Source organism: Pterocles gutturalis, unplaced genomic scaffold (genome assembly GCF_000699245.1).
Source record: "Pterocles gutturalis isolate BGI_N339 unplaced genomic scaffold, ASM69924v1 scaffold20070, whole genome shotgun sequence".
NCBI lineage: Eukaryota > Metazoa > Chordata > Aves > Pterocliformes > Pteroclidae > Pterocles > Pterocles gutturalis.
Genome location: NW_010143911.1, coordinates 65732 through 93654, shown reverse-complemented (window position 1 = coordinate 93654; position 27923 = coordinate 65732). Strand labels below are relative to the sequence as shown.

At 38.6% G+C, this 27923-nt stretch overlaps 1 protein-coding gene across 1 annotated transcript in view; it reads left to right on the top strand.

Annotated features, from left to right (window-relative positions):
• Positions 1-2516: 2516 nt before the first annotated feature.
• GREB1 (growth regulation by estrogen in breast cancer 1) overlaps positions 2517-27923 on the top strand; it is a gene marked incomplete at its 5' end in the record, with an annotated part of 51776 nt that continues 26369 nt past the window's right edge. The window contains 17 exons of the mRNA XM_010084941.1: positions 2517-2639; positions 3403-3579; positions 10266-10448; positions 10765-10908; positions 12234-12359; positions 14161-14283; positions 15139-15276; positions 15455-15640; positions 16208-16558; positions 17256-17384; positions 19038-19163; positions 20110-20307; positions 20397-20577; positions 23120-23312; positions 23917-24053; positions 25426-25765; positions 27257-27372. Coding sequence (XP_010083243.1) covers positions 2517-2639; positions 3403-3579; positions 10266-10448; positions 10765-10908; positions 12234-12359; positions 14161-14283; positions 15139-15276; positions 15455-15640; positions 16208-16558; positions 17256-17384; positions 19038-19163; positions 20110-20307; positions 20397-20577; positions 23120-23312; positions 23917-24053; positions 25426-25765; positions 27257-27372 — 2971 coding nt within the window. The remainder of the gene's footprint in view (positions 2640-3402; positions 3580-10265; positions 10449-10764; positions 10909-12233; positions 12360-14160; positions 14284-15138; positions 15277-15454; positions 15641-16207; positions 16559-17255; positions 17385-19037; positions 19164-20109; positions 20308-20396; positions 20578-23119; positions 23313-23916; positions 24054-25425; positions 25766-27256; positions 27373-27923) is intronic.

Sequence of the window (27923 nt, the reverse complement as noted above, 5' to 3'; positions counted from 1 at the left end):
ATGGGGCCCTGGGCAGGCTGCTCTAGTGGTTGGCAACCCTGCCCACAGCAGGGGGGGTTGAAACTAGATGATCTTTAAGGTCATTTTCAACCGAGGCCATTCTGTGATTCTATGATTTTTATTTCTTAATCTCCACTTCTATTTCTTGTCTCTGTCTTTTTTTTTTTTTTTAATGTGAAGTTACCTGTTATGACTGAACAAACCCAACAGCTTATCGCTGCCCAAATGAGAAAATCCCACATCTTTGTCCCCCTCCTAGCCGTATGTTCCCATTTTCTACCTTTTCATCCATTTTGGCATTTTTTGGATCTTCCACTGAGCTAATTTAATACATAGACCCAGTAAAAAAAAAAAAAAAAAACAAAAAACCAAAAAAACCAAAAAAAACCCCAAAACAAAAAATCCCAACCAACCAGCCCAAAAAAAGAACCCCCCAAAACCAACAGCCTGTTCACTTTTGTTTGCTTAGTTAGTTTTCTGCTGGGTTAGCAAGCTGGGATGGCTCAGCATAGACTCCATTAAGTATCAGAGCTGGCACAAAGAGGAAGGAATTTTATGGCTGGGAGTATGGGAAGAGAGAGGACAGCCAGACTCACCCCTTTTTCATTGCATTTGAATGTTAGTCAAGATTAAGTCATAACATATAACTTACCCCTGACTTAAATAGGAAAGAAGGAGAGCTTCACTTTTGCCTTTGTTCACTTTCAGCATTTTTGTCTTTAGACTGCACCCTTAAAGCAGTCGTGTGTAACATTTTGTCCTTATCTGTGTGCACTAGGACTGAAACGATGTTTAAATACTTAAAAGTAAACATACCCTTCAAATCGTCTTCTAGATTGGGGTGTAAATCTTAATAATCTTTAGAGACAAATCTTCAAACTTCAGATTTACTTTCTTCAGCTTCCTCCCCAATTCTCGTTTGTCCTATAGTATTTATTTAGCTGATTCTACAATAGTTTTTCAATAAAATAAAAAGCTATTCTGAAGAGGGTCATAGGAAAAAAAAATATTGATGAATATCCTATGGGATTCTGAGCGCCTGATCCAAAGTCAGTTCAAGAAAGAGCTGACACTGAGCTTTGGAGGATGACTACAGTCTGCTTCATTGTTTTTCTGTTTAAAGACTAAAAGCTGGATCACCAGAATAATGTAGGAGCCTAACTACTATTTTACTTGCCGAATTCAGAACAGCGATTCAGCTTCTTTCTGATCCTCAAGTACCCGCAGCTCTTTACCACCAAATTTTGCCAGTGAAAACTCTTTGTGTTTGCTGCAGGCATGTCCTGGCAGAAGCCGAGAAGCTAGAAGCCTAAAACATAACCCCCACTGGGTTAGCTTAGTATGTGTGCCCTGTCTCTGTCCTATGTAAAGCTGGGTCTGGTCTGAAATTTTCCATTTACCATGTAGCTGCTCTCCTCTGCTTGCCAGCTTTGTCCCATTTGCCATGAGTGTGCCTGAGCCATAAGAGGGGATGGAGTCATTGCTCAGGATGTTTTGCTGGAGCTGTTGCATGAACAAATTATTGTCCTGTGGGTGGAGAGAAAGAAAGAAGCGGTCTCTAGTTGAAAGGCTGAAACAAACATATACAAATAATATGCAGGTGGATTCTCTTAACAAGCAGGCTGTCAGGTAAAAATCCTGATTTAGGTAGCTAGGGCACCAGAAGGGTGGTTTACAGCAGAGAATCTAAAGAAGAAATACCTAAAGCCCTCTAAAAAACAAAGCCTCGTGTATTCTCTCCAGCATTCAGTATTGCCTCCTGAACTAGCACAATCCACGCATAGGCTGCTGTGAATCATCTTCCTAGGCATCTGCCTTTCCTTGACATTGTACAGGGTGCAGCAGTGATGTACTCGGAGCTCTGGATTCTGGTAGGAGACTGATGGCCTGAGAATTAGGTGTTCTTATCGTGGCATCCCCTGTGTGAGCCTAGTTTCAAGCAGGAACCGTTTCTTCAGTTTCCTGAACAACATCAAGGACATGGTCAATACCTAATTAACAAAATCTGTACTTGAACCATAACCAGGACATTCTAAAGTGCTAAGAAGTAATGACTTTGGGTTTGTATTGGCTGTTAATATTATAATCAAAGGATACGATTAGACTGTTGAGATTAGCAAGAGTTCGAACATGAGGAGTTAGGCCTCTCAAATCATGAGGTTAGCTTAAAAATAATAAGATTTAAAATAATAGTAAATTGAGGCTTCTTTTTATTTATCCATTAGGTTTTTTTACTTTCTCATGTGCAGTTGGGTCATGCTTTTGAACTTTTTTTTGCACAGGAGCTAAAAGCTTGATTTTTTTGGATGAAAGACATTCTATTGTAAGCGTGACTGGAAGTTGGACCTTTAAGGGAACAACAAATTTCTTAAGAGTTGGCAACAGTAGAGTCATTGTCAGGAGGAGAGAATCCACTTTGCTGTAATACTTTCTGTAACTGGGTCACCCTGTTCATTCATTGGTTTGTTACCAGCATTTTCTGTTGTCCAAGTCATTTATGCTATGATGATTTGTAGCAGGCAGCAGAGCAGATAATGAGGAAGAAGAAGAGGAGGAGGAGGAAGAAGGCTCAGAATCAAGTAGTCCTCCTGTTTCTTACCAGATGAAGCCTCCGCCAGAAGGATGTTGCACTACAGATGGTAAGAAATGCACTAAACATGCTGTGAGAAGGCAGTTGCCCTACTCAAAAGGGAGTACTGGGGCCATTTCCCCTATAATTGATCAGAATGAGATAACCTATACGATATAGAAAATCCTAAAAATATCAATGTCCGTTACCTGCCAGATAAAGCTGGATTGCTCTTGGTTCTTACATTTGACAGGGTCTTTGCCCAGTGTGTCAGATAGACAATTGTGTTGGAACATTTGGCACGAGGACAGAACTTCTGTTCTCTTGGGCAATACAACCTTTAAACCCTTAAACACTTAAAAGGATGAGTTTGCAGGCATGGTGTTTGCTAAAATGAATGTGGTAATTCTTAAAGCCTTATCATCACTCATTTCTTTTTAAAGTGTTCCTCATTCAATGTTGATGTAAAAAATATTCACAAACCAGTGAAATTCCACAGATATTGAGAATTGTTATCTCTGTTTTTGAATGTCTGACCTAAGTCATGATGATGTTAGTAAATATTCCCTTAAATATGTAGGTTGCAAAACATCATCAAGAGACACTCCACTGTACATTTTGAGATTTTTGTTTGTTTATTTTAGTGGTAGCATCTGTTTATGGCCGACCAAAAGGCAGGGAAGAAATCTATCTCTCAGTTTGCCCTTGACCTTAGAGGACACAACTTTGTTTTTCATTAAAAATGTAGGCAGTCCTTTAATAAAGACAATTGTGAGTACTAAACAAAAAAAATCTTGTCAACTTAAAAATACATTGAATTGATTTTTTTCTAGGTTTCTGCCAGGCTGGTAAAGATTTGAGACTGGTTTCAATTTCCAATGAACATATTGAGGTACCATCAGGGTTTTTACTTGTTGGTGCAAAGTCACCAAATTTACCTGATCACCTTTTAGTGTGTGCTGTGGATAAAAGATTCCTGCCAGATGACAATGGGCGCAATGCCCTGTTGGGTAAGTGTCTGTGATTGCAGTAAGTGGATGTTTTTGTGGACTACAGTTAATAGCTAATTTTTTTTGCAGAGTGAGTTCAGCAGATCTTATTTCAGTTCCATGTCTACAGTAACACTCACTGGTGATGCACAAGAAGATAACAACTCCGAGCTGGCTGTGTTTGCTTTGGAAAGATACAGAGTGAGCCAGTTCATTAGAAATGCTTCATCACCTTCTATCCATTAATCCAAGGCTAAAGTCACTGTCCGATCAGTTTATGTCCTAGTTGCTAGAACTGCACATCTGGTGACTGGACTAGTTGAACCGCTGCTTGTCTCTATTTTAGCTTTACAAATACTAACATGGACAGACTGTAGGTCTATCAAGTGGAACTTTGAGGCCACTATAGGCATGTAAACAGTTTGATGATAGTTCGGACTACAAAAATTTATGACCTTTTCGATTTATCTCTTCAAGATAGGGATAATACGCTGCACTGGGTTTGAATGATAGCATGTATTCTGGATCTTAATCTATGACTTTTTTGCTGTTATCACAATATAAATAAATATGAATAAGTTGAAATCTTTCCTATATGTGTAATCAGGTAATACTGTGTGTTTGTATAATACTGTTTGTGGGATATTCTAATTTCTTGGTTTTCATCTACTTAAAAGTCTGACTTCTGACATAAAACTCGGTTCTTTTATCTATTTTTATTATAGCCTTGCTGATGGCCATTAACCTCATCCAAATCAACCCAAATAGGGATGATCTACAATCATGTGAATGAATGAACTGAATACTAATGTTATGAAAATGGAATAGTTTTTATATTGAGACAAGTGGTATATAATTGGATGGATAACTCTTTTTTTCAATCAGGCACTCTCAGGTTCTTATGTATTATTTTCTTTGTTAGTTAACCAAAAAATGCTGCATCATCTATCTGTGTACCAGTACCAGTCTGAGGTTTAAATAGCAAAAAAGGAAACATTTGTCATGTCTTTTAACGGCTTTCTTTCACAAACACTGAGAGATATGACGTGAACTCAGTTGTTATCTCAGTTTGAGAAACTCTTCAAGGCGAGAGATATGACGTGAACTCAGTTGTTATCTTTGAGAAACTCTTCAAGGCATTTGGGATGACAGTGTAGTGTGAAGGTGCAGAATGTAATTCTATGTACAGTAATTTCTTTCCTCATGTGATCTTGCAGAGTTGGATTGGTCACAGTACATTTGACCAGTGATTGTAAAAGAATTAAGAGGGTTGTAAATCACCCACGTGTTGTCATTTTAAAGATAAAGACAGGAATGTTGTACCACTCAAGTCATTCAGTGCTAGCACTATTAACAGCTTAAGCTCCTTAGGCTGTTAGCAGAGAGGAAGTAGTGTATTTGTTAATTGCATGCTAAACAAGAACAGAAAAAGGCAACAGGAATGTAACTGGGAGGCTTTTATGCTACTTGCATCCTCAGCTTGCTTATTTATTATATTTTAGCTTTCTGAAACCATTTCAGTGCTTATTTTTGGCTGTTGTTATACACTCAAACACCAGTGAATCACATTATTTTGCAAATTTTGTAATTCTGTAGGATGATATACAAATAATAATATACAAAAGTATATTCTATAACAAGCTTAAGTATGAAGGAATTTACATACTTTAAGATCCAAAATCTTCATCTGACAGCTGGAAATGAAACAATGTTCCTGGTCCCTAATCTAATGAAAAAACACGCTACATCTTATTGACAGGATAGCGTGCTCTTTGTACGATAGATCATAGTGTAGATAGAAATGATTGTTTGATTCTGGTTTTCATACACTGATGCAAGTCACATCAGGGTAGGTAAAATTAGAAGCAGACATGAATAGTCTCATGGTTTCAGACACATAATGAGATAAAAGACAGAACCATTATTGCTTTAAATTCTTTGTCTATTAGTATAACAGAGTGACCTCTGTCTTGTGACAGATTTAAGTTGAAAACATTTCATATGAAGAAAGGAAACTTTTTTATTGCCTTGCTTTTAAAGACAGGATGGAAGGCTTATTTTTGGTATGCTGAGTTTAGGCTGTTCTCCTTCAAATATGTTGGTCTTTTGAAACAACACGTAAAGCAGTCCCTTCAAGCCTTTCTGTTAGAGGGAAAATGAATTGGATTCATTTTGAATGGAAATGAGCTGTCATCATGGGTCAGAGTATATCCCACACTTTTGATAAGGCTTATTGGTGATAGAGGCACATCACTTATAACCCTTCATCCCCATTCTTTTTTGTTCATTTCATGGGTTTTCTCTTAATATACTCTGGTTTTATAAGGCAGCTGCTCCTCAGTACTGTATATTTTGTCCAAAATAATTTATTTGAAGGGAAAATACACTAATGAATTACCCAATAGTTTCCTGCTTTCTCATGGTCTGCCTGCAAATGTTTGTGAAGATGCCTGTGGAGCATACAAAAATTCCAGAAGAAAACAGGAAATGTCTCTGTATTTTCCTGGCCAGCTTTTGACTTATGGTCTTATTCCCAATAGGGGCTGTTGATATGCCTCTGGGGTATTTGCCAATTTATTGATTATTCTACTTGTCCCACTATCAAGGCATATGTGCCTGTGATGTGAAAGTCACTTCTGTTAGAGATGTTTCTTTGTTTTTTACAGTTGACCTATTATTCCATACAAAAAAATACCATTTTCTGGAAATCACTATATTTTTGGCAAGCAAAACGTTCTCTCTGTCTGAGCATGTACCTCATATGTTTTTGTTAATTGAGTTAGACCACAGGTTTAACTACTCTGCAAACCAAATTCACCGCTTTGCCTTTATGAAGCTGTTTCTTCGTTTTTTTGTGAGCTAAAGGAATGTTTAGGTGGAAGAAGCACTTCTGTGATAGTGTGATATTTATTGTTTCCTAATAAAGCAGCTACCGTGTACCACTCCCAAAGGTTTTTTCTCTTTTGGGCTTCTCCCCACTTCCCACTCTTAAGGATAGTCTCTCATGATAAACAAAGCAGCTATTCACCCATCATTTTCCTCCCAAAAGACCAAACAGCTGCCCACTTTCCTAGCAGGGAACAGGAAGTCTTTTTTTTTTCTTCAGTGAGTCCCTGAGGTCAGAATGACAGAGAAAAAGATTAGTTTACTTGTATTGCAAGCTGTGTATAAGATGAAAACATTATAGTATAAAATACTGAGCTGCTTCTGTAAAAATGTACAATGTTCTGTTGGGCTTCTCTACAATGGAGCTTTCCAACTTGACTGTATTGATTGTATTTATTTTTTAAATTTAGGACTTCAGTCTTCAAATGGAGTGGTACTAAGTAGGAGGGAAAAATGTGGAGCATTGTCAGTGTCTATGTGCTTTTTCTTGTGAGTAAGACAAAAGAAGAAATACTTATGCTGAAAAGTTGAAAATATAATAATTCTTTGTCTGAAGCAAGCTGCCAACTTCCCACAAAAATATCTACATTAATTAAAAGCCTGTTATTCATTTAAAAGAGAAACAGGAAGAAAATTTTCTGCTGATTTATGAAGTAGATTATGAGATATTAGATTAAGAAATGTTAGATGGATATCCTTGCATCCTGAAGTCCTCTCGTTATCCCTAGCACAAGCTCACTGTTGATCCAAAGGAACCTTTTACCCCAGTGAAGGTCGGTCACGTTTCACACCCTTTTAGTCCAAGGTCCTTCTGACCACAAGGTCCTAACTGTGGAAGAGCTTTTTAAATTATGAGCAATTGATCATTGTGATGTGAGCAAATTCAAGCAAATGCGTATGATAAAGTTCCAGATACAATCAAATACCTTCCGATTAAACAATCTTCAGAGGTTAACAGCCTTAAGTCACCACTGAACTGAGCTGGATATGAACTAGTGACCTAAAGGTGAAAGGCTTTTAGCCTCTAAACTCCAGGCACTGATTTCTAATTCCCTTGTGAAATCAACCCCATGACATAGATATATTGAGTCACCTTATGGCTGCCCCAACTCCCCTGACCTTTGTCCTCTCTATAATGCATGGAAGAATATTTAATGCAGCTTGCTTATGAACCAAGCTGTCCCCTCTATCAGCTGCTGCCTCAGGCCATGGCATGTGGACCGGACATGCAGAAAAAGGAGGATGATGAAATGTTTGTGTTTTCCGTGTTCCTCAGTGTACTACACGAAGTGCTATGAGCTAGGTTGGCAGAGCCCTGCCGTGGGTAATGATTAAACAGCATTTTATTGCACTGGAATTACAAGATCATGCTATGTTCTATCTGTGATGTCAGGGCTGAGCTGTATTAAGGAAGCAATGGCTGTCATCGGTGAGGCTGCCGGGCAGAATGAAGGGGATGAAAAGTGGTGTTGGCAGGAGCTTGCAAGAAAGGACTCAGTCTGACTCAAAGGAGCTGGGCAAGCTTGAGGTGAAAGATGATGGCTTGACTTAAAAGGAAAATTTTAAAAAAGCTTCTAAAATGTTCTCCAAGGACTTTTCAAAACCAGTGGACAATTTAGATGTTAAATCCTTACTAGGTCTCACTTGTGTGCTGTATGTGTTGTAAGCTAATTTTCCAGTAGACCTCACAGAGTTAAAAATAGGTGATTAGGGCAAAAGGTTATTTCAGGTCAAAGTTATTGCTAAATCTGACTTAGGCAGGGGATGATTTACAAAAGTTACCAATAATGACTGATCTAAAGGCCACATGAAAAGATTTCACATCCACTGTCCAACTTCTGTTGAAGAATTGTTTCTGCCTGTGACTTTGGCACATTGCTGGTCACTCTCAGCAAAATAATAAAATCTTATAAAGTGTAAAAGTACTTCTATTTTACTTATGGAAATGGTCCCCTCATGCTTGTATTTGAAAACATGTAAGGACTTTTAAGTGGCAACTGGGCAAAAATTGCAGTGCTGATGGTCACGCTCAGTGTGCTGCTGGAGATAGGGGAAGTTTTCATTTCCTGGCAGAAGAATTTTTCGTGATTTCTTAATCTGCGTAAAATGCATGCAAACTCTACAGCTTTTGCCACATCCGTTCTAATTTTGTTTCCTTTTGTTGTTGCTTTTATTGCAGCTACTGAAGGCTCTGTGATGTTAGACAGACGTTTTTGTGCTGACTGATATAACACAGAGGATTCTGCAGAGTCACGACTTGTCCTGATTTTATGAGTCATAATGACCTTTATCATCCTACCGACCAGGATCAGAGAGATAATAGGCAGCTTTCAATAGTTGTTAGCCACTTGTTCCCATGGATACAAGACCAATTTCCACATGAACTTACTTAGGTTTTTAATAAATTCTTCTGAGCCATTGGAAAACTGATGAAAGTGCTCGGGTTGTAAACCAAGCAACAGGTGTTTACAAAGCATTGTATTTCAGTGCTTGTATTTTACAGAAGGAAAAAAAGTGTTGTCTATTAAGTTGAAAATGTAATTTGCCTGAAATATGTGATGGAAATAATAATTCTCTTTAAAGGCTCTTCACTTTATCTACTATATTATTGACCCTTTACTCCAGTTACACCCTTTATTTCTAATGTTATTAGAACATCTGTTATGTGAAATGCATTTCCTTTATTTTATTTTTGCCGTCTTTAAATTCACTAACACACATTTTCCATTTCAGTTCATGTGATAACACACAAAAATGTACATTAGATATGATTAAAATAAAAGAAAACTTCATGCTTCAGGTCATGTGTTTTTTAGGGAACAGACAGAAAATTTCCATGGGGAAGATCATCTTCTCATTGTACACTGTAGGATTTCGTTGTACATAATAAGTATTTTCAGACAGTTGCATTTCTCTGATGCAAAATTAAAATTTCCTAGGAAATACTTTGGAAAATGGACAAAAAAAGTTGTTTAAGAATGAAAGGCAGATAGTCAGGTGTGCAAGGAATGCCTTTTATTTGCGGTGATAATGACATCACCATCATGAGCCCCTCTTTGAGGCTCAAACTGTGTATCTCAGAATGAGAGGAAATGGCAGTGTCCCTGGAAATGCCACATCAAACCTTAGTGCAATAAGCTTCTTCATGTGCAAGGGCTGTCTCTCTCTCCTGTCTATAAAGCTGCAGACACTTTGTTTCTGTAATCATAAATAGTTTAAAGTGCTGGGAAGTGCTAACACAGTCCAGCCATAATTTGAGAAAGCTGTTTCAAATTAATAGCCCAGAAAAGCTTTAGTATTTTTGCTCTCTAAAAAAGCATCTGTAGTAGGAACTTGGTATTTAAATATACTTAGATCTGATTAAATGTAGTAGATTAAATATACTTAATTTCTTGAGACTTAATTGCATGTTTAATTTCAATGAAAGCTGAAACAAGTGAAGCATGTACTTTCTCTGGTGTTGAATGGGGCTGGGGTTAAGCATGTGATTCGGTACTCTTCGGTTAGAAACTTATTGGTTTAATGTTTCACAGGTAGGTAATAAATAGGAGTTGTGATCTTTTTCTGGTGTTGAGAAAGTGAAAAATATGGCCTATTTTCATTGTTCTGCAGATGCGGGACTCTGTTTTTGCAATCTGGTAGCCAAAGTGCAATACAGTGGGCTTGATGTAATATTTTTCAGAGGAAAATGTTAATAAAATTTGGTCTGTGAAAAAAAAAATATAAATACAGCATTTCTTCAGGAAAGAATCGGATGTTTGGATGTTATTAATAGTGACCTACCTATCTCATTGGATTATGTGTATTGTTTATTTTATCAGGCTTCTCTGGCAATTGTGTTGGCTGTGGCAAGAAGGGTTTCTGCTACTTTACAGAATTCTCAAATCACATTAATCTTAAACTGACCACTCAGCCCAAGAAACAGAAACACTTAAAGTATTATCTGGTCAGGAATGCACAGGGAGCTCTGACCAAAGGATCTGTAATCTGCTGGAAAGGGGCAGGTAAGATAATGAAGCTGTCTTCCTCGAGCTCTGGTTTTCATCATCCCAGCTTAGCTACCACAGGGACTGGCGTCTGCGTAAAACCTAAGACAGATCAGTTGAAAGAAAGACTCTTTAGAGCTAGGTGATTACTCGAGCAGCTGTAAAAAGCAATTGAGAGACCTAATATGAGGATGGCATGTCTGAAGACATCGGTTCCTTCCTTCCAAGTGCCATAGTCTTTAAGTAATTAATGTGTGAAATTATCAAATCAAACACGCAGATAAAAAGCAAGTGCTGCTGTTGTCAGGGGATAAGAAGCTTCTTTTTTCTTAAGAGTTCAGAGGCCGACAGTCTTCATCCAGCACCTGCTCAAGCACATTGTTCCAACTGCCAGAAAGCTCGGGCCTCTCGGGAAGCACCTCAAGTGAGTCGCTCCCAGCAGCAAACCCAAGTGCTCCAGCCGGGACTCAGCAAACAGGTACCGCTTAGCAGGGAACACACTGCCCCCCCGCCTGCTTTACTCTTCTGTGCGTGTGTGTGTACTTGTGCGAATGGAAAGACAATCAAATAAGCACATTACCACATAAAGTAAACCAAGTTCAATAGACTTAGAAACATATGGCAAATAAAGAAAGTAATCATACTTTGAAGGTTTCTCTCTGTCCATTTCGTCGCCTCCAAGGTGTATGTGTAACAGGTTAGCAAATAATAAAATAGTCAGGTGTTCCGGTGCATGTTCATAGCTAAGGCAAAGCAAATATTTTAAGAGACACTATTTTTAAAGTTGCTGAGAATAGGTACTACCTTCCTGCTGTTGTTGCCTGTCTGGCCAGATGATGAATGTTACAGGAACTAGTGTAATTTCAGGTTTTTCTTCTGATCCAGTCTATTTTGTGTTATGACCAGAATCCTCTTTACTGCAGAGATTATATGGGAATCAGTTTAAAAGCTTCTGAGTTTTTCCTTCTGCTGAGAAAAGCAGCTTTAATATCAAAAAACAAATTAATTATTAATATATGTAACTTTTTGTATTAAAAATTATTTCTGAAACACTTTCTATTAGCTTGACACAAATGAAAGGTGATGGATGACAGGGGCTAGAGTGATCTTTCTGAGCTTCTTCATAATGAAAACAGCTCTTCAGTGTCTTGTGACTGTTACAGAGATTCACGCAGGAGAACTCAGGCACATCTGTTGGTCATTATATTCTCTTTGTGAGACAGAAATCTGTTAAATAGTTGTGACCTGGAATACTGGTACTCCTCTAGAACAAATAATTGACCTCTTTATAATAGCAGCTTTGTTGTTTGTGGTTGTGGGGGATTTTTTTTTTTTTTTTTTTTTTGTCACAGGTTACATATTAAAAAAACCCTACTTTAATTACAAGCATATTAGGCTTGAGAAAACCTCTCTTTTTAATGTAACATAGTTAAAAAAAGCTTGGAAAGAGGATGTCAAATCAGAATGGAGGCTTAGGAGATTTTTAGTAAATTTTAAACAAACTCCTCACTCTTCTAGCTGGTTCTTGAGTAAAGTTCATGTAAGAGCTAGTGTTCACTTGCAGAGAAGCTAAAGGATCTGACTTATGTATTTAATTGCAGAATAAGATTTTAACTGGGAGTCGGACAGCAATAATCTGTTATGAGATCAGAAGTGGTTTTGTTTTACTCAGCATTGCATTCACGCTGAACAGATTCCAATGGCTCTATTAAAATAAAAGATCAAGTGATCAGTTTATTATATCAACTGGGTATCTTGACCTAGGAATTTTTAATGTAAATACTTTGGTTTTTTTCTTGCCAGCTGCAGCCATAGATCACGTCCCTTCAACAGCAGTGTTCAGCTCAGCAGTTTATAATGGCAAGGAATCGCCTAAACAACAGTTGGTGAAAAATAACCTGTCTGCTCTGACAAGACCTTCGGTGTTAGGTATTTGTATGGATTTGTTGTTTAATAACCCTAAACTCTGTATTCCATGGGTATAATAGAAGCATTGAACAAATGAGATCATGATCTTTATGTGTTTTTAGCCATAGCTTTGTTACAGTTCAGATTATTAACTGGAAATTTTTTGTTATATTTACAGTTCATTAATTTAATAGAAGTACAGACTAGATTCTGAATCCAGGTTCTTAAAGAATGTGTCAGTTTTCATCAATCTCACCAAAAGATTTTGTGAAGGGAATTAAGAAAGATTTATAAGTAATAGCTCATAGGATGATTCCTATGTTGCAGTTCACCCGGGGATGGAGCACTAGACTTTGACGACTGGCTCCAGATTAAAGACTGTCCTCACTGCACCATTATTATCATGATTTGGGTTGTTTTCTGTCACAAACTATTCTGTGTCACTGACTTGTTTAAGCAAGAAAGTTAGTCTTCATTGTGGCTAGAAACATGCTATAGCTCTGTTTTAGAATAAGCCTTCCCAAGTTTCCCTGCTGGCATCAGAGCAAAATTCTTTTTCTCTGCCCAATCATATTCTTGATCTCTTTCTTGCCAGTTAATTTCAGATTGATTACTTTCACATATCAGCGTATCTGCAGGAAAGAGTACAGCATTTTCAAACAAACAGATCTTTATATTGCACTGTCTTTTGCGCAATCTCTTGTGATTTATCACAACGTTATGCCAGGAAACGAAATGAATGAGTAGCACAAATGGCTAAATAGTGCCCTCAGGTGGTAAAAGTTTAAACGACAAAGTCATTTTTGAAAATCTGTAAACAAGGTTCTTCTGCGAGTGAACAATCTTATTCTAGATCTGAATATTTCGGGTTTATTTTTAATTTTAATATATTTTGTAAAATTAAAACACCATTTTTTATATAAGAGCCTTATTCTGTCTTGAATTTCATCTGTGACTAACCATCCTGCCAGGAGGTGTAGCCCTGGCAGGGTGAAGTAGTGTTATGACCTCTGTCATGTTCAGAAGTAGAAATAGCTTAATCCTGCAAGATACTGAGGAATTCTTGGAGGACCGTTGACTCTCTAAGTAATTAGAAATACTTAATACTAGTTAGTGGAAGGTCATCATTCTGGGAGTTTGCAGGAGTGCAAAAAGAGATTCAAGAAATTAATGGAAGAAAATGCATTAAATTAATCATCAGGACCTCCTAGAAAAACTAGGAGAAAGTTACATGTTTACAGAGAAAGGTGGTGGAGCTACATGTGGATAGGAGGAAAGTGTAGAAGTAATTTCTTAGGAGTTAGTATGGAATAATATAAAATCAAAGATGGTAACCAGCAAGAAGTGGCAAAAATCCTGTAAATGGGAAAATTGTTGAAAAGAACTCAGATCTTTATTAGTAATACCCTGAAACCTTTGAGAGTTTTGTTTTGCAATAAGTTACATGAAACATTGTTTCATGTGTTCAGAAATAAAAGGAGCAAAATGCTTACAGTGTTGACTTTAAAATACTAACATAAGCATTCTTTGTGCATGTCTCATTCTTGGTACATTATTCTTTGTACAGAGTGACCATTGGTGTAAAATAAGTGAAGTCTGCTTAGATAATTAAGAGTTCTCTGTACCAGAAAGTCCCAAGAAATTTAAGCAGGACATGGCAAAATAAAATAAAAAACATAAAAATTTATTATGTTAATGGAGCTGACCTGTCTACCACCATACTTAATGCACACATTCAATCTATCAAAACATATTGAATTACCGTGCACAAAACTGAATACGTTTTATTCTAATGCTTTTCTGAAATGTTACTTTTATTCAGGCACTTTAACAAATTCAGGGCCTCCAAAAAAGCGTCATAAAGGTTGGTCACCAGAATCTCCATCATCTACTGAAACTTGGAACTTGCAGCTCAACTCCCAGGTTCCAAACAGAATGAAAAATGGTAAGTTGTTCTCAAGGTAATGATAATGTTTGTTTCATTATTCTGAAAATAATGGGGGAAGAGAGGCAATATTTTAGAGACGCATGCAGAGTCACATTAGATTTTTGAAAAGTGTTTGATGCCTATATGCTCATTTACATTTAGGTGCTTCATTTCCATTGATTTCTTTTGGAGGCCCTGAGCTTAGCTCTCATTAGGATCCAGTCATCGAATCATTATTAATAAATTCCAGCAGGTGCTTGTGTCCATCTTTAGACACTGAAACACCTCTGGGGTATTAAAATTAGTCTCATAATTCATGTCAAGTTACCTTTGTTTCAACTATTTGTCACAGTGTTCTTGGCACTTGGATTTTGTAGTCTAGACACAGACTGAAGTGACATAGAGCGAAATAAACATGCTTTCCCTAAAATGTTTTTACAATGTGCTATTGTTTAAATTAAAATTACCATAAATAAGTTACAATTGAGCAAACATTGAATCTTAATTTTTTCTTTCTTGCTATAGCAAGAAAACCTGTTTAGAATCAGTGAAACTAAATATATCATACAGAATACACAAATTTGTGCATTGATATCACCTAAGTCTCTATATTCATGAATTCATACCTGGAACTGTTTGTTTATAAACATTTCAAAATGCATGTGTGATACTCAAAGTTGAAACACTATAATTAGTCCTCCAAGAGAGTTAGCATAATAGTGTGGGTTGTAGTAACAGCTCATGAAATGTGCGATGTAACCATAAAAAGCATTAAACACTGATACCAAGAGTGGGTATGAGATGATGTTGAATAACTTTTCTTTGAGGAAATCATTAGACCTGACTCCAGTAATAACATCTCTAAAATCTTAGACGGAGGAAGCCTATCGTCTTTACCACATTCTGCTTTGGTGGGGCCAGCCTCATCTCCGATGGTGGGCTCAGGAGAACCGGTCTCAGTTCCTGACAACTTGCTGAAAATCTGTAAAGCTAAGCCAGTTATTTTTAAAGGTAACTCCCTCCCCCCCAACAGGACCTTTAATCTTTTGTAAGAAATGTGAAGATATGTCCTACTGCTAAACACTGCTAAAGCTGTCATTTTTGAAAGGTTTACTGGCAAAACTGTTTAATGCACACGTGGGAAATGATGAAATTAATGTGACGTGCACAAACATTGTTTATTTTGTAGGTCATGGAAACTTCCCATATCTTTGTGGGAACATTAATGATGTGATAGTGAGCCCTTTGTTGTACACCTGTTACAGAAATTCACAGTCTTTATCTAGAGCATATGAACAATACGGCGCCTCCACAATACAGCCTCTTTCAGAGGAAATGCAGCTCTTACTAACTGTCTACTACCTTGTTCAATTAGGTAAGATTATTTTACATCCAGATAGACTGCAATGAATATATTACATGCTGGCAAATGAGAAAGGGAATATTAGGGCAGGACACGGGACAATATTAAATATCAGTCTTAGCACATGCGATGTTAAATGATTTCTTTCGTGGTAATGAAACAAAACTAAATAATTAGTTCTTGAAGACCAGACAGTTTGAAATATAATAATACAAAGTTCATCTTCTCCTATAAACTGGGACCTCAGCAACTAAAAATGAAAAAAAGAAAGCAAGCTGTAATTCACTGCTCTCGCATACAGTCTGCGGTTTAGGAGTAGGATTATTCTGAGACAGGCAGCACTCAACTCTTCAATATTTCTATTTACTGATACTCAGGTTCCAATTAGGGCAGATTCACTTGAGTATCACAAAGGCACTTCAAAATGAAAAATTTGTTCATATCTGCTAAAGGTAATAGTCATGCATGCATAAATCTGAAACATGATCATCTCTAAAAAAGCACATATTTTTGAAGAAAAATTGGTTTTAACAGTTCTGTTTAATTTTTTCACAATACTTTCCTCTTATTTTCTTTTAGCCTCAGACCAGGTCCCTTTGATTGAGGATTTGGAACAAATATTCATGCGTTCATGGCGGGAATCACACCTGTCTGAGATCCGTCAGTACCAACAGGCTGTTCCACAGACCTTTCCTCAAGTGCCCAGCCAGATCGCACCAGTGACTTCAGCCCAGCTTCCCTGGCTGGCGGGCCTCGCCGCCAGCTCCTGTAATGATAGCGTCCATATCATTGAGTGCAGCTACTCTCTGGCTGAAGGGCTTTCAGAAATGTTTAAGCTGCTCATCGAAGGAAAATTAATAAAGACAAACTACGTGGTGATCATATGTGCCAGTAGAAATCGAGCCATTGATTCCTGCATTGTGATAACAGGTGAGATCCCAAGGGTGTATCTCCAGGCAAAACAGAGTAATTCAAGGCCATGAGGAGTTTGGTTGGAGTTTCAATAAGCTGCCTCAGAAAGCAGAGCTTTGGCCAACAAGTAATGAGTTTACATGAACCCGAGTTGATGCTGCAACGTTGGGTCTCTCCCAGCAAACCCCATCCTGCCTGCATTACCCATTTTCTCACCAAGGCACCCCAGCCAACACTATTACAAACAAATAATGGCGAGTTACAGCACACAGTGCATAAAGCTCTCCTGCTCTGTGTGACTGGGATATTACTGCAAGCAGACCGAATGTTTTCTTAGCTTCTAAAAGGTGGTCTTTCAATGTCATTGCCTTTGACAACCTATTGAGGGCTATGCTGATAATTAAATAAATTATTTGAGTAGCCATTTGGAGATTTATTATAAGATAATTGACAATACCTTTGACTATTTATATGTTCTTTTAATATACTGCATCAACAAATATTTCTTAAAAAGGGAAAGAAACACAAAGAATTTTTTTTAAAAATAATCGATCTTACAAGAGTCTTGTGCATACCTGTGTGGGAGAGAGAAAAGACTCATCTCTGCCATTTTTGTGTGTGTGGCATTCAGTTAGCTGGGTAGTATATTTATTATGACTTAGAACATTTTTACTTCATTTTGAAGTGCTTTCAAAATTACTTTTTTGTCTTTTAGGAAAGTATCAGGCAAGAGTTCTGTCTGAGAGCATGCTCACTCCTTCAGACTACCAAAAAGAAGTTAACTATCAGCTGGTCACAGGGAAAGTGGAAACTCTGGGGTCCTTCTTTAGCACACTCTGCCCAGGTACCTAACAGGTTATAAAGAGGCATGTTTCCAAGTCCCTGAAACTTTTAAGTCAAATAGCTGTGCTCATTACCTTTCCAGAAGCAAGACATTAGTGGAAATATGTAAAAAATGCAGGACAAGATAGTGAAAGTACATGGGAATTGAAATTCCTCCTAAAAGTGTCTGTTTCTAAAATCCCTTCAGTTTCGGAAAAATACGCCAGCAAATAGCTGAGCATGTTATTCTTAGCTATACAAATCCATCCATAGACTATGCAAGTCCATATCCATATGAATGTAAAATTTTTTTTGCCCTAAGCACAGAATTCATTTAGACTTTTATAGAATAGAGTTATTTTATCAAAGGAAGAATTGGTCCTTTCAGTTTACCATACTGTGAACTTGATAATGATGCATGGGAAGGAGAGGAAAATTGCAGGGAGACAAGATTACTGAATGATCTTTTAACTGAATATACTGAGGATTACTACAGGCAGGATTATCTGAGGATAGATCCAGTCACATGGGAAGTTGAACCCTGTCACATAACTAGAGCAAATGCAGCATATTTGTCAGTGTTAGTGGGCTGTCACGGTCCCTTTTGCCATTCATGTCACATCAGTAAATCTGTACTTCATCACAAGAACCCTTCTGGATGTGTCATGATATTTTAAGTGGTCACTTAAGAGAAACCTAATTTTCCTTGAACCATCATGTAGTTATGTTAGTGTTTCTGTTCTTAGTATCTTCAAAGTATGATTCTCAAAATCACTTTTGCTATTGCTATTGTTTGAGCAGAAAAAGTAAATGAGCATCCTAGAAATAGTTGCCATCTATATCCACTGGATTGCGCTTCACAGGGCAGACCCTGCCTTTCTGAGCTTAGTGCAGACATGTTCAAACACCTTCTCTGCTACTGAGAAAATACTAAATACTCAGGACAGACGTACTGTATTCTCTGCATAGCTTTCATCTTTGAGCAGGGCCCCTGCTGCATAGAACAGTATATACTTGCAGATATGCATAGTTCAATAAAACATACCTTACTTCAGCACTGTGTAGCTACAAAAATAATATTTGTCTTCTCTGCATAGCTTTCATCTTTGAGCAGGGCCCCTGCTGCATAGAACAGTATATACTTGCAGATATGCATAGTTCAATAAAACATACCTTACTTCAGCATTGTGTGTAGCTACAAAAATCATATTTGTCTTTCAGCTTTACAAGGAATTATTTTTCATTCTGTATCTCAAAAATGTCGAAGATTTAAAAATATTTATCAGATTTTCCAAAGCTTCTTGTAATCCTTTTTAGTGAACAGTATAGCTCCATGGTCTGAACGTAACCTAAGCCAGCTTCATGTGTTTGTTGCTGCTGACTTGCATTCCGGGCCTTGAGGCTGGTTTTCTACTGTCCTCCATAAATGTCCTAACCACTGGTCTGCAGAGTTGGTCTGTCGTTCCCTGACCTGATTTGCATTTTATTAGTGATATGCTGTAAAAACAGATGCAATAAAGAATAACGAGAGGGTTCCTGTATAAAACAGACAATAAGCCAAGGGCAGGACAACAGCTAGCATATAGAAAGCTCTTTAAGATCTACGAAACAAAATCAGTATGAAATGCAGCTCTTTTTAACATGGGTGTATTCCACTATCCCTTCAATTTCATAGAGGGTGACATTGATCTTTTGCTGGAGAAATTTTATCAGGAAAACCAAGGGCACATCTCTTCATCACTTTCTGCTTCAGTGAATAAACCAACAGCACTGAATGGAACTGGAGCAGCTACATGTACAAGTAAGTAAGGAGGATTTTCTAAAGAGATAACAGGGTAGGGTACTTGAGACCAGGTGTCTGGGTGTGCAGTTCAGTCCATCTGGGCAGAGTCCTGGGCTCTTGAAGGCAAAGGTCCTGAGGCAAACAGCAACTCATGTCTTGGGATATTCAGATTTACACAGATGGATGCTCTGCTTCATTCCACTGGGTACTGTAGTCTCTAAAGCTCTAAGTCTTACCTCTACAGTAGCAGAACACTGTTGCACAAGCTCAGTTTCAACTCTCAGATATTTAACAGACTTGTAGGACCAAAATTCCCGAATGCAGAAAGAATGTCTTTGCATATTCCATATAGATTTTAATAAACTGAGCTGTTGGAGCAGGTCCAGAGGAGGCCCACGAAGATGGTCAGAGGGCTGGAGCACCTCCCCTGTGAGGACAAGCTGAGAGAGTTTGGGTTCTTCAGCCTGGAGAAGAGAAGGGTCTAGGGAGACCTTATAGCAGCCTTCCAGTACCTGAAGGGGGCTACAGGAGAAATGAGGAGGGACTTTTTACAAGGACATAAAATGACAAGATGAGGGGTAATGGATTTAAACTGGAAGAGGGCAGATTTATACTAGATGTAAGGAAGAAATTTTTCACTGTGAGGGTGGTGAGGCAATGGCCCAGGTTGCCCAGAGAAGCTGTGGATGTCCCATCGCTGGAGGTGTTCAAGGCCAGGCTGGATGAGGCTTTGAGCAACCTGGGCTAGTGGGAGGTGTCCCTGCCCATGGCAGGGGGGTTGGAACTAGATTATCTCTAAGGTTCCTTCCAACCCAAACCATTCTGTGATTCTATGATTCTACAACTGGAATGCCTGTTCATAAGCAAAGTACCTTAAAGAGTAGATCAATCAGTCTTTGCCAGACTGTAACATTTTGTGTTAGACTTTTGGCATAAATCTAAACAGAGTTTTGCCTTTTTCCAGGTTATGAGATTGAACGACATCAGATTCGTCCGTTCCAGCTAGCAGTGGCTCAGAAATTGCTGTCTCATATTTGCTCAATTGCTGACTCCAGCACTCAAAATCTTGATTTGGGTTCATTCGAGAAAATTGATTTCTTGATTTGTGTTCCACCTTCCGAAGTCACTTATCAGCAGACATTGTTTCATCTCTGGCACTCAGGTGCTCATTAGTTAGCTTTATTTTAGATTTACAGGAAATCGTTAAGTGTATTTGTATCTGGAAATACTGACATTTATTCCATTTCTTAGGTATTTTATTAGAACTTGGATTAGAAAAGGAACATCTTACAAAACAGAGGGTGGAACAGTATGTTATGAAACTAGATGCAGAAGCCCAGATTAAGTTCAAAGTCTTTTTACAAAACTCTATGCAGAATCCACATACACTTTTTGTCCTAATCCATGATCACGCACACTGGGATCTAATGAGGTAAGAAAACCATAACTAATTTTTAGAGAAATTATTATTGTTTGCATTAGCTCTCAAGATCAGCTTTCTGATTTATCCCTTCCTTCATCTTTGCCTCTTTCTGCTAACTCTCTCTTCCCATGTGTTGATCAAACATGTTTTCTTTTAAGATCCTTCATGACTTATCCTGCTTATTATCTTATGCCTCAGTGGAACATTTCAGCTTTCCTTGTTCACCGTTCTTACCTTCTTTCAGCCACAACTATTGTTTCTTTGGCTGGCTGTCATCAGTTCAAAGGAAACACAAAGTACACAGAGCTCATTATCCTCTGTCAGTGTCCTCTGGGCTGTAAAGCAGGCAAAAACCCTCCACAGTGAGTAGACAACTAGTGGGCCCACATTGTTGCTTATTTTTGTAACTGATTGGAAATTTTCCAGTACAGTGTTTTTTCTGTCCAGAATCACTGATTTGTGTGAATTGAAAGCTTCTGTGGATACATAGTGGTGACAGGTAGGCTCCTCAGGGAAGCAGGGAGGTTTCTATCTGATGTTTACTGAGTTCCCCATCAGCTCACTTGCATTCATTGCTTCCCTCACAGAGCCCTCTTTCCTTGGCTTCTCAGCAATCTGCTTTTGCTTTCTGGCTCCTGAGGCACTGGGGAGGTTGGGGAACATACTGAATTCCAGAAACACCAACATTCCAACTTTGGGAGCACAGTAGTGTTTCTGGAAACAAAAAAAGGAATCTTGCTTGTGAATGAAACGACAAGGTCATGTCCTTCACACTGGTTAAGAATGATGATTTTCACCAAAACTTTATTTTTGCATGTGAGGTTTTCCTGTTCAATTCCTCTATACCTTAGGAACTTACATGACCTATTACAGCTGTTATAGCCTTTAAGGCATTTATTCATGTAACATCCTTGAGTGGTAGGGAAGTATCTGTATTGCTGCTTAACTCTGATATTTTTTCCTCTTATCTAATAAAGTTATGTAAGTGACAAATATTTAAGTGACTATTCCAAACATCAGGATTCTTGCCACCTAACTGAAGTCAGTTATGTGAGGTGCCTAAAACAGGAGTGCAATTGCACGGGATTGCCCACAGAGTCACAACAGAGACACAGGCATCTCTGAGGGCTGACTGAGGTCATGGGTGGACACAACCAATTTCAGGAGTTACTTATCTCTCTCTCCTGGTAACAAAAGGAGCTTGCAGTGACGAGGCTTGTGTGATGGCTTTACCCTTGGTTGCGGGCCAACCCACACACCAGTTCACTCAATTCCCCCTCCCACCCCCCCCACCCACTTGAGGACAGGCGAGAGAATTAAAAGAGTACAGGGAAAAAAGGACTTGTGGGTTGAGAAAAGAACAATTTAATAACTAAACTACAATAATACTGAAAATAATACTGTATACAAATATACGAATGAGTGATTCACAGCGACACTGCCCCCCCACCCAATGAAGAAGGCTCAGCCTGTTCCCGGCTAACGATGTCAAACCAGGGAGAGTCCCAAAACTGCACTTACAGAACTGAGATAACAGTCCGAGCGTCCCAGACCGAGAGCTGACCAGGGTGGGGGGGGAAGCCTTGTGGGAGGGACCACCTAGAGCGAGATGACCTGGAGCAAAAGAGATCCGGAACCAAAAGGGACCCGGAAGAAAAGGGCCGATCTTCCAGAGTGTCCTTACCTATATACTGGGCATGACGTGTGTGTTATGGAATAGATTATTGGCCACTCTGGTCTCAATCCCAAACCTAAGATCAAATCCTGGGCTAGTAACTGGGGCTGTGCTCCCTCCCAGCTTCCCCTGTTTGCAGACAGCCAGAGAAGCTGAAAGACCTTGTCAGCCGCATAAACATAACTTTTTATCAGCTTTCTTCTGAGCACACATCCAAAACACAGCCTCTTGCTAGCTATTATGAAGAAAGTTAACTCTGTCTCAGCTTAACCCAGGACAGCTTGTAATTTAGTCACTGCAGGTAAATGCCAAAAATTAAATAGCATGAATTTGGACCAAAGTTTTACACTGGAGCAAGGAATTAACTGTGGGTGTTCCATGATACTGGCATTTGCCCTAACAATAACTATTATTCGCCTTCATATTAGCTCTACCACAGGTAATTTCCCTCTGTTTTTCTGTCACACTGACTTACTGTCATTTTCTATCTTGATGTTTTGTAGGTAAGAATTATATTTTCTTAAGGGCAGTGGTAACAATCTGGCCAAAGTTGCTACAGGACTATGTGTCTATTGGTAACTGCCAAAATTTCGGCTTTCTTTCCTTCTTTTTCTCTCATATTCTGGTAGCTGTAAGGGACTGGCAATTTTCTAGCTATGGAGCTTATCAGATTTACAGAAATTTTGATCTGCAATGAAATAATTAGCATTTCTTTTCCCGTCCCTCCAAGCAGCAAAAGCCGGACAAAGAGAATAGATTCCTAAGTTCCTTGTACATGTTTAACTTTGATTTGACATCCAGGTTAAAGTTATTCCACTGACACAAATGTTTCCTTGTGCTGATCACTTTGGAGAGTTTTGGGTTTCTTTTTTGCAGTGCTATGCATAGCCTTTATCCTCAAACAGAACTGTCTACAGGACTTGTTGATAGACTGTTGAACTGCAGAGAGGTGAAAGAGGCGCCAAATATTGTGACCCTCCATGTGACTTCCTTCCCCTATGCGCTGCAGACACAGCATACGCATATCAGCCCTTACAATGAGATCCACTGGCCTTCTTCATACAGCAATGTAAGATGGATGCTTTGCGATGCTTTTGTGAGCTTTTCATAAGTTATTTTACATTTATCTACTTGGTGAAACTGTGGAGGCCCCATGATTTTTGTAAACAAGAATGAAGTTTGCATGGCATCTTTTTCTTATTCAGTCTGTGGCAAGTTCTTTTTCCCTTTGCTTATCCTGTCATTTCTTGCTTTTTTCTTTATTCCTTTTATATCCTCTATAAACTGTAGTAGCTCTGCTAAACATCTTTGAGCTACATAAATGGAAGCCATCTGAAAATCTGTTTCTAGTGCATTACTGCATAAAAATATGTATATACATAGATTTTCTTCATCTGTGTGCATATTTCTTCCATACATTGCTGTCCTGTCTGTGTATATACATATGTGGGGAGAGAGAGAGAAAGAAAGAAACAAGAAAAAATGGGATCAAACTTCTCTTCTCTCAAAAAAAAAATAATTCTGCTTCTTTCTCTCCTTGCTTTAATGTCTGGGTAGATGTATGCTTAATAGAGAATGTGCTTGCAAATGTGTCAGATACCAATGGTTAATCAATTGTAAATTAATAATTGATAGACTTTACCTTTATATTTTTATTGCTTCATTTGCTTTAGGGTGTAGATCTGTACCATGAAAACAAGAAATACTTTGGACTGTCAGAATTCATTGAGTCCACCCTCTCTGGGCATAGTATTCCACTGCTTCGGTATGACAGCTCTTTTGAAGCAATGGTCATGGCTTTGGGAAAGAGGTATGGTACCCTCCTTTGTTTAACGCAGGAAATTTAGGAGGTGCATTCTAGTGACTTGGGTTACTAAATAGAAGTCTGGGTTTGTTGTTGTTTTTTTTTTTTTCCCCTCACTGTCCTACAGATCAGCTGTTTATGCAAGGGCATTTCACTGTTTCTTATTTTCTCCTTCCATTTTATTTGTATATGTTTGGCCTGTAATTAATCAGTCCAGGCTGGCTCTTACTATGAACATGCACACTGCCAAATTAAGAGTGTGTTCTTGTGACCGGTAGCTACTTCTATATTATAATAATCTAGCATTGCATCATCATGTAATTTCAATTGTGTTATTACTTTTGTCCAATGTTATCACTTGCTGACCCTGGCTGATTTTGGTGTATAGAATTTGTGTATACTGCACTTGGACCACAAAGAGAAAGACATATCACTGTGGTTTGTACACTGAGTTCAGCAATAAAAGCTTGAGAGCATCATCAGAGCTTGAAAAGACATCATCCGTTTGCCTTGGTCCCTGTGGACCAAGTCTAGAATCCCTGGAAAAGCGTAGTGACATGTTATGTGCACGTGTGCAGCTGTGGATGAACTCTTTGGGATCTGTAAGAAGAATGAGACAGGACAAGTAAAAGCTTGTGAATTTATATTACTAACTGGGAGACTAAGCACATCCACACTTAACTGCTGGGGCTTGCTACAGCGTGCTTTGGAGCTCTAATAACACATAGCAGGCACTTCTCTGAGCAAGCCATAGTTCCTCTTTACTGTGCACCTGGATTTCATTTCTGTGAAAACCAAAGCACAGGAAGCTATGCACATCCGTGTCTCTCCCTTCCATATATTAGGGATTGAGATAGGGTGTACCTGGGCTTGGGAACTTGGCGTGCTCATTGGATGCAGCCTACATATTCAGTCCTCCTAGAATCAAGAGTAGGTTGGTAGGTTGGTTCAGGGCTTCAGTAAGAAAACAAGAGAAACACCACACCACCCACCACCCCTTCAGGATAACACGTAATGAAGAGTACTATTGTCATTGACAAGGTAACATAATTTTGTTTGGTGATGTTACTGAGTGACTTGGCAAATATTCTGTGATAAATTTTGTAACAGCAGTAAAGTCTTGGTAACTTAAAGTGATGTAACCTTACTGGACTACTTGCTTAGTAAATCTTTATTAAGAAATGGAGAAACAACATCAGTTCTCATTGTGAAATGATGCCTTGCAGACTATCCAACTGCAACTTGGTGAGATTCTGTTATATAGTAGATATGAAGGATTCTTTACAGGAGAAAATCCTGAGTTTACTATATTCTGTAAAAAATAGCTTTTTCACTTTAGCCTTTAATACTTCACTATTTAATTCACCATTTATTTCAGGTTCCCCAGATTACACAGTGCAGTGATAAGGACTTTTGTCCTCATACAACACTACTCTGCAGCTATGATGGCAGTGTGTGGTCTTTCTCAGATGAAGAATTACACCTCAGTTGAAACTCTGGAAATCACCCAAAACCTAATAAACTCTTCAAGACAATGTCCTAGTGGTCATGGCCTCATGGTAGTGTTGAGAATTCCATGTACTCCGCTGGCTGCAGTGGCATATGAACGTCTGTATAACGTAAGGGAAAGACTAGCCCTTGAAGATAACTTTGAAATAATCTTGGGAAATCCTAATTCTGGAATCACAATAGGGAAGCACTTTGTGGAGCAACTAAAGGTAACTTGCAGAATGACATGTACTGGGAAGCTTCATTACATGAGTAGGTGGGGAGACTTTACTGGTGAGAGTTATGGTCATGAGCTGAAGTGTGGGTCTTACTAGTAAAAATAAAAAATACCAGAAGAAGCATGACTTCTATCTTTTAGACATACCATCTGTGACACCTCTACTGTCCTACCTCTGGTTAATACTTACTCAGTGGAGTATTTACTAATATGGCTAGAACTTGACTTCCAGCAGCCACCTTCCCAACCAGTTGAACTGCTTTTATCTACAGGAACCATACGCAATAAGGAAAAAAGCCAAATAAAATTGTCACAGTTTTAGCAGAATTTTCTCACAAAATCGTAGTGCAAAAATATTTTGATCAGTGACCAGCTGAGAGTTATATTATTTTTGTCACCAGCAGGTGGCATGAAGGCACCAAATCAGTGATGCTATTTACGGGTCCCAGAGCATCCTGGTATTCACAACTCAGGACTTTATGCTTTCTGGACCATGTATTTGTTTATGGATTAATTTATATACTTTAGGTCCAGAGTTGTGGGTCATCTGTTTAACAAAAGCTCTGATACTGCCTTGCTTTTCATAAAATTACCATCATCTGATCACCAAAGCAAAAATGTTTTTACATTCTAGGATGGTGTAATATATATATGGTACCCTCTATACTGTGATTCAGTACATGTTAGATTAAGTCATTTGAGATCAGGGCCTAATTCTGATCTCATTCTGCTATAAATTAGGCATAAATTTTTCTGAAAAATCAGTATTAATACTGAATCACATTCTGGTTGCCTTCTCTGACATGCTTAACAGTGGTGGTACATGTACGAATGTCAGAGGCTGAGTTGTACTGTTGGTGCTACTGTGTACTCCTTATCTGTAGATCAGCCTTACAGCAAAAAAGACTGACTGGTGCGAGTAAAGCAGTATAGCCTGATCATGAATGGTTAAACAATAGATCTACTTATCAAACCTCTCATGAAAACTGATAGCTTTGGGGGAGAGCAGGAGACTTCAGAGAGTAGCAAGTGAGGACAGTGGTATGTGTGTGTTGAACACTTCCAGCTTTCCCCTGTTCCTCTAAGGTGAATTCCTCTAAGTCTTATTCGTAGCTCATTTTCTTCGTTGGACTCAGACATCCATACATCATCTGCCACAAGAAGCAACCCTCTGTACTCTTCTCTCCCCCAAAGCTCCTCAGCTTTACTGTCCACTACCATGTCCACTCTACCCGTCTATGCCCTGGCCTCAGCGCTATACAGCTGGGAACCTGAGAGACTTACAGCAGGCAGATTGCTACCCGTAATGCTCTAGGAATTGTGCAGTCTACCTATGGTGAAACTGGCTCTGCTCTGTGGCTTCCCTTGGTGGCATCCATTCACTGTACAAATCAATTCATATAACGGATGATAAAAGTATATGTTTCTGTGTTTTTATTTGTGCCATATAGATATGTCCAACAGTGTTTCCTACCTTATACAGGTCTGGCAGAAAATTGAAGATGTAGATTGGAGGCCACAGACCTATTTGGAATTGGAAGGTTTGCCTTGTATATTGATATTTAGTGGTATGGATCCACAAGGGGAGTCTTTGCCACGGTAAGAAGATCCAGTATTTTCCCAGTGGCAGTTTTTTATCCATTGCTTACCAAATGGCTAAAGATTAACTGTGTAATTGCTTGTGGGAGAAGAAAACAGATTTCAGTGTCAAGACGTTTCTTCTCCATTTTTGGTGGGGTTTATGTCATAAATAGAAAACTCGTATTAATAATAACCTCCTGTTTGTAGCAAGATGTAAATAGCTGAGAGAATATTATGAGAGTTGTCCCAGTTTAGAGGAGAGAATAAGGGCATTTAAAAAGAAAGCATAGCTACTTTAGATACCTTAAGGTAGCTGAGACATCTGCATGATGCTGGTATATATGCTACAGGATGTGTGGAGAGATCAGTGCCTTCTGGAATGGCAGCTCGAAGCCAGACAGGATGCCTTGGGGCACTAAATGCTTTTGTATGTTCAACTGAATCCCATTCTGTGCATTAGGCTTAGAACCCAAATGTTTATTCTTTTTCTTATGCTGACGCTAATGTTCGGTGCACTAGATTAAGCTGCATAATGGGATTAAGACAAAGAAGAGTGTATGCATCACAGT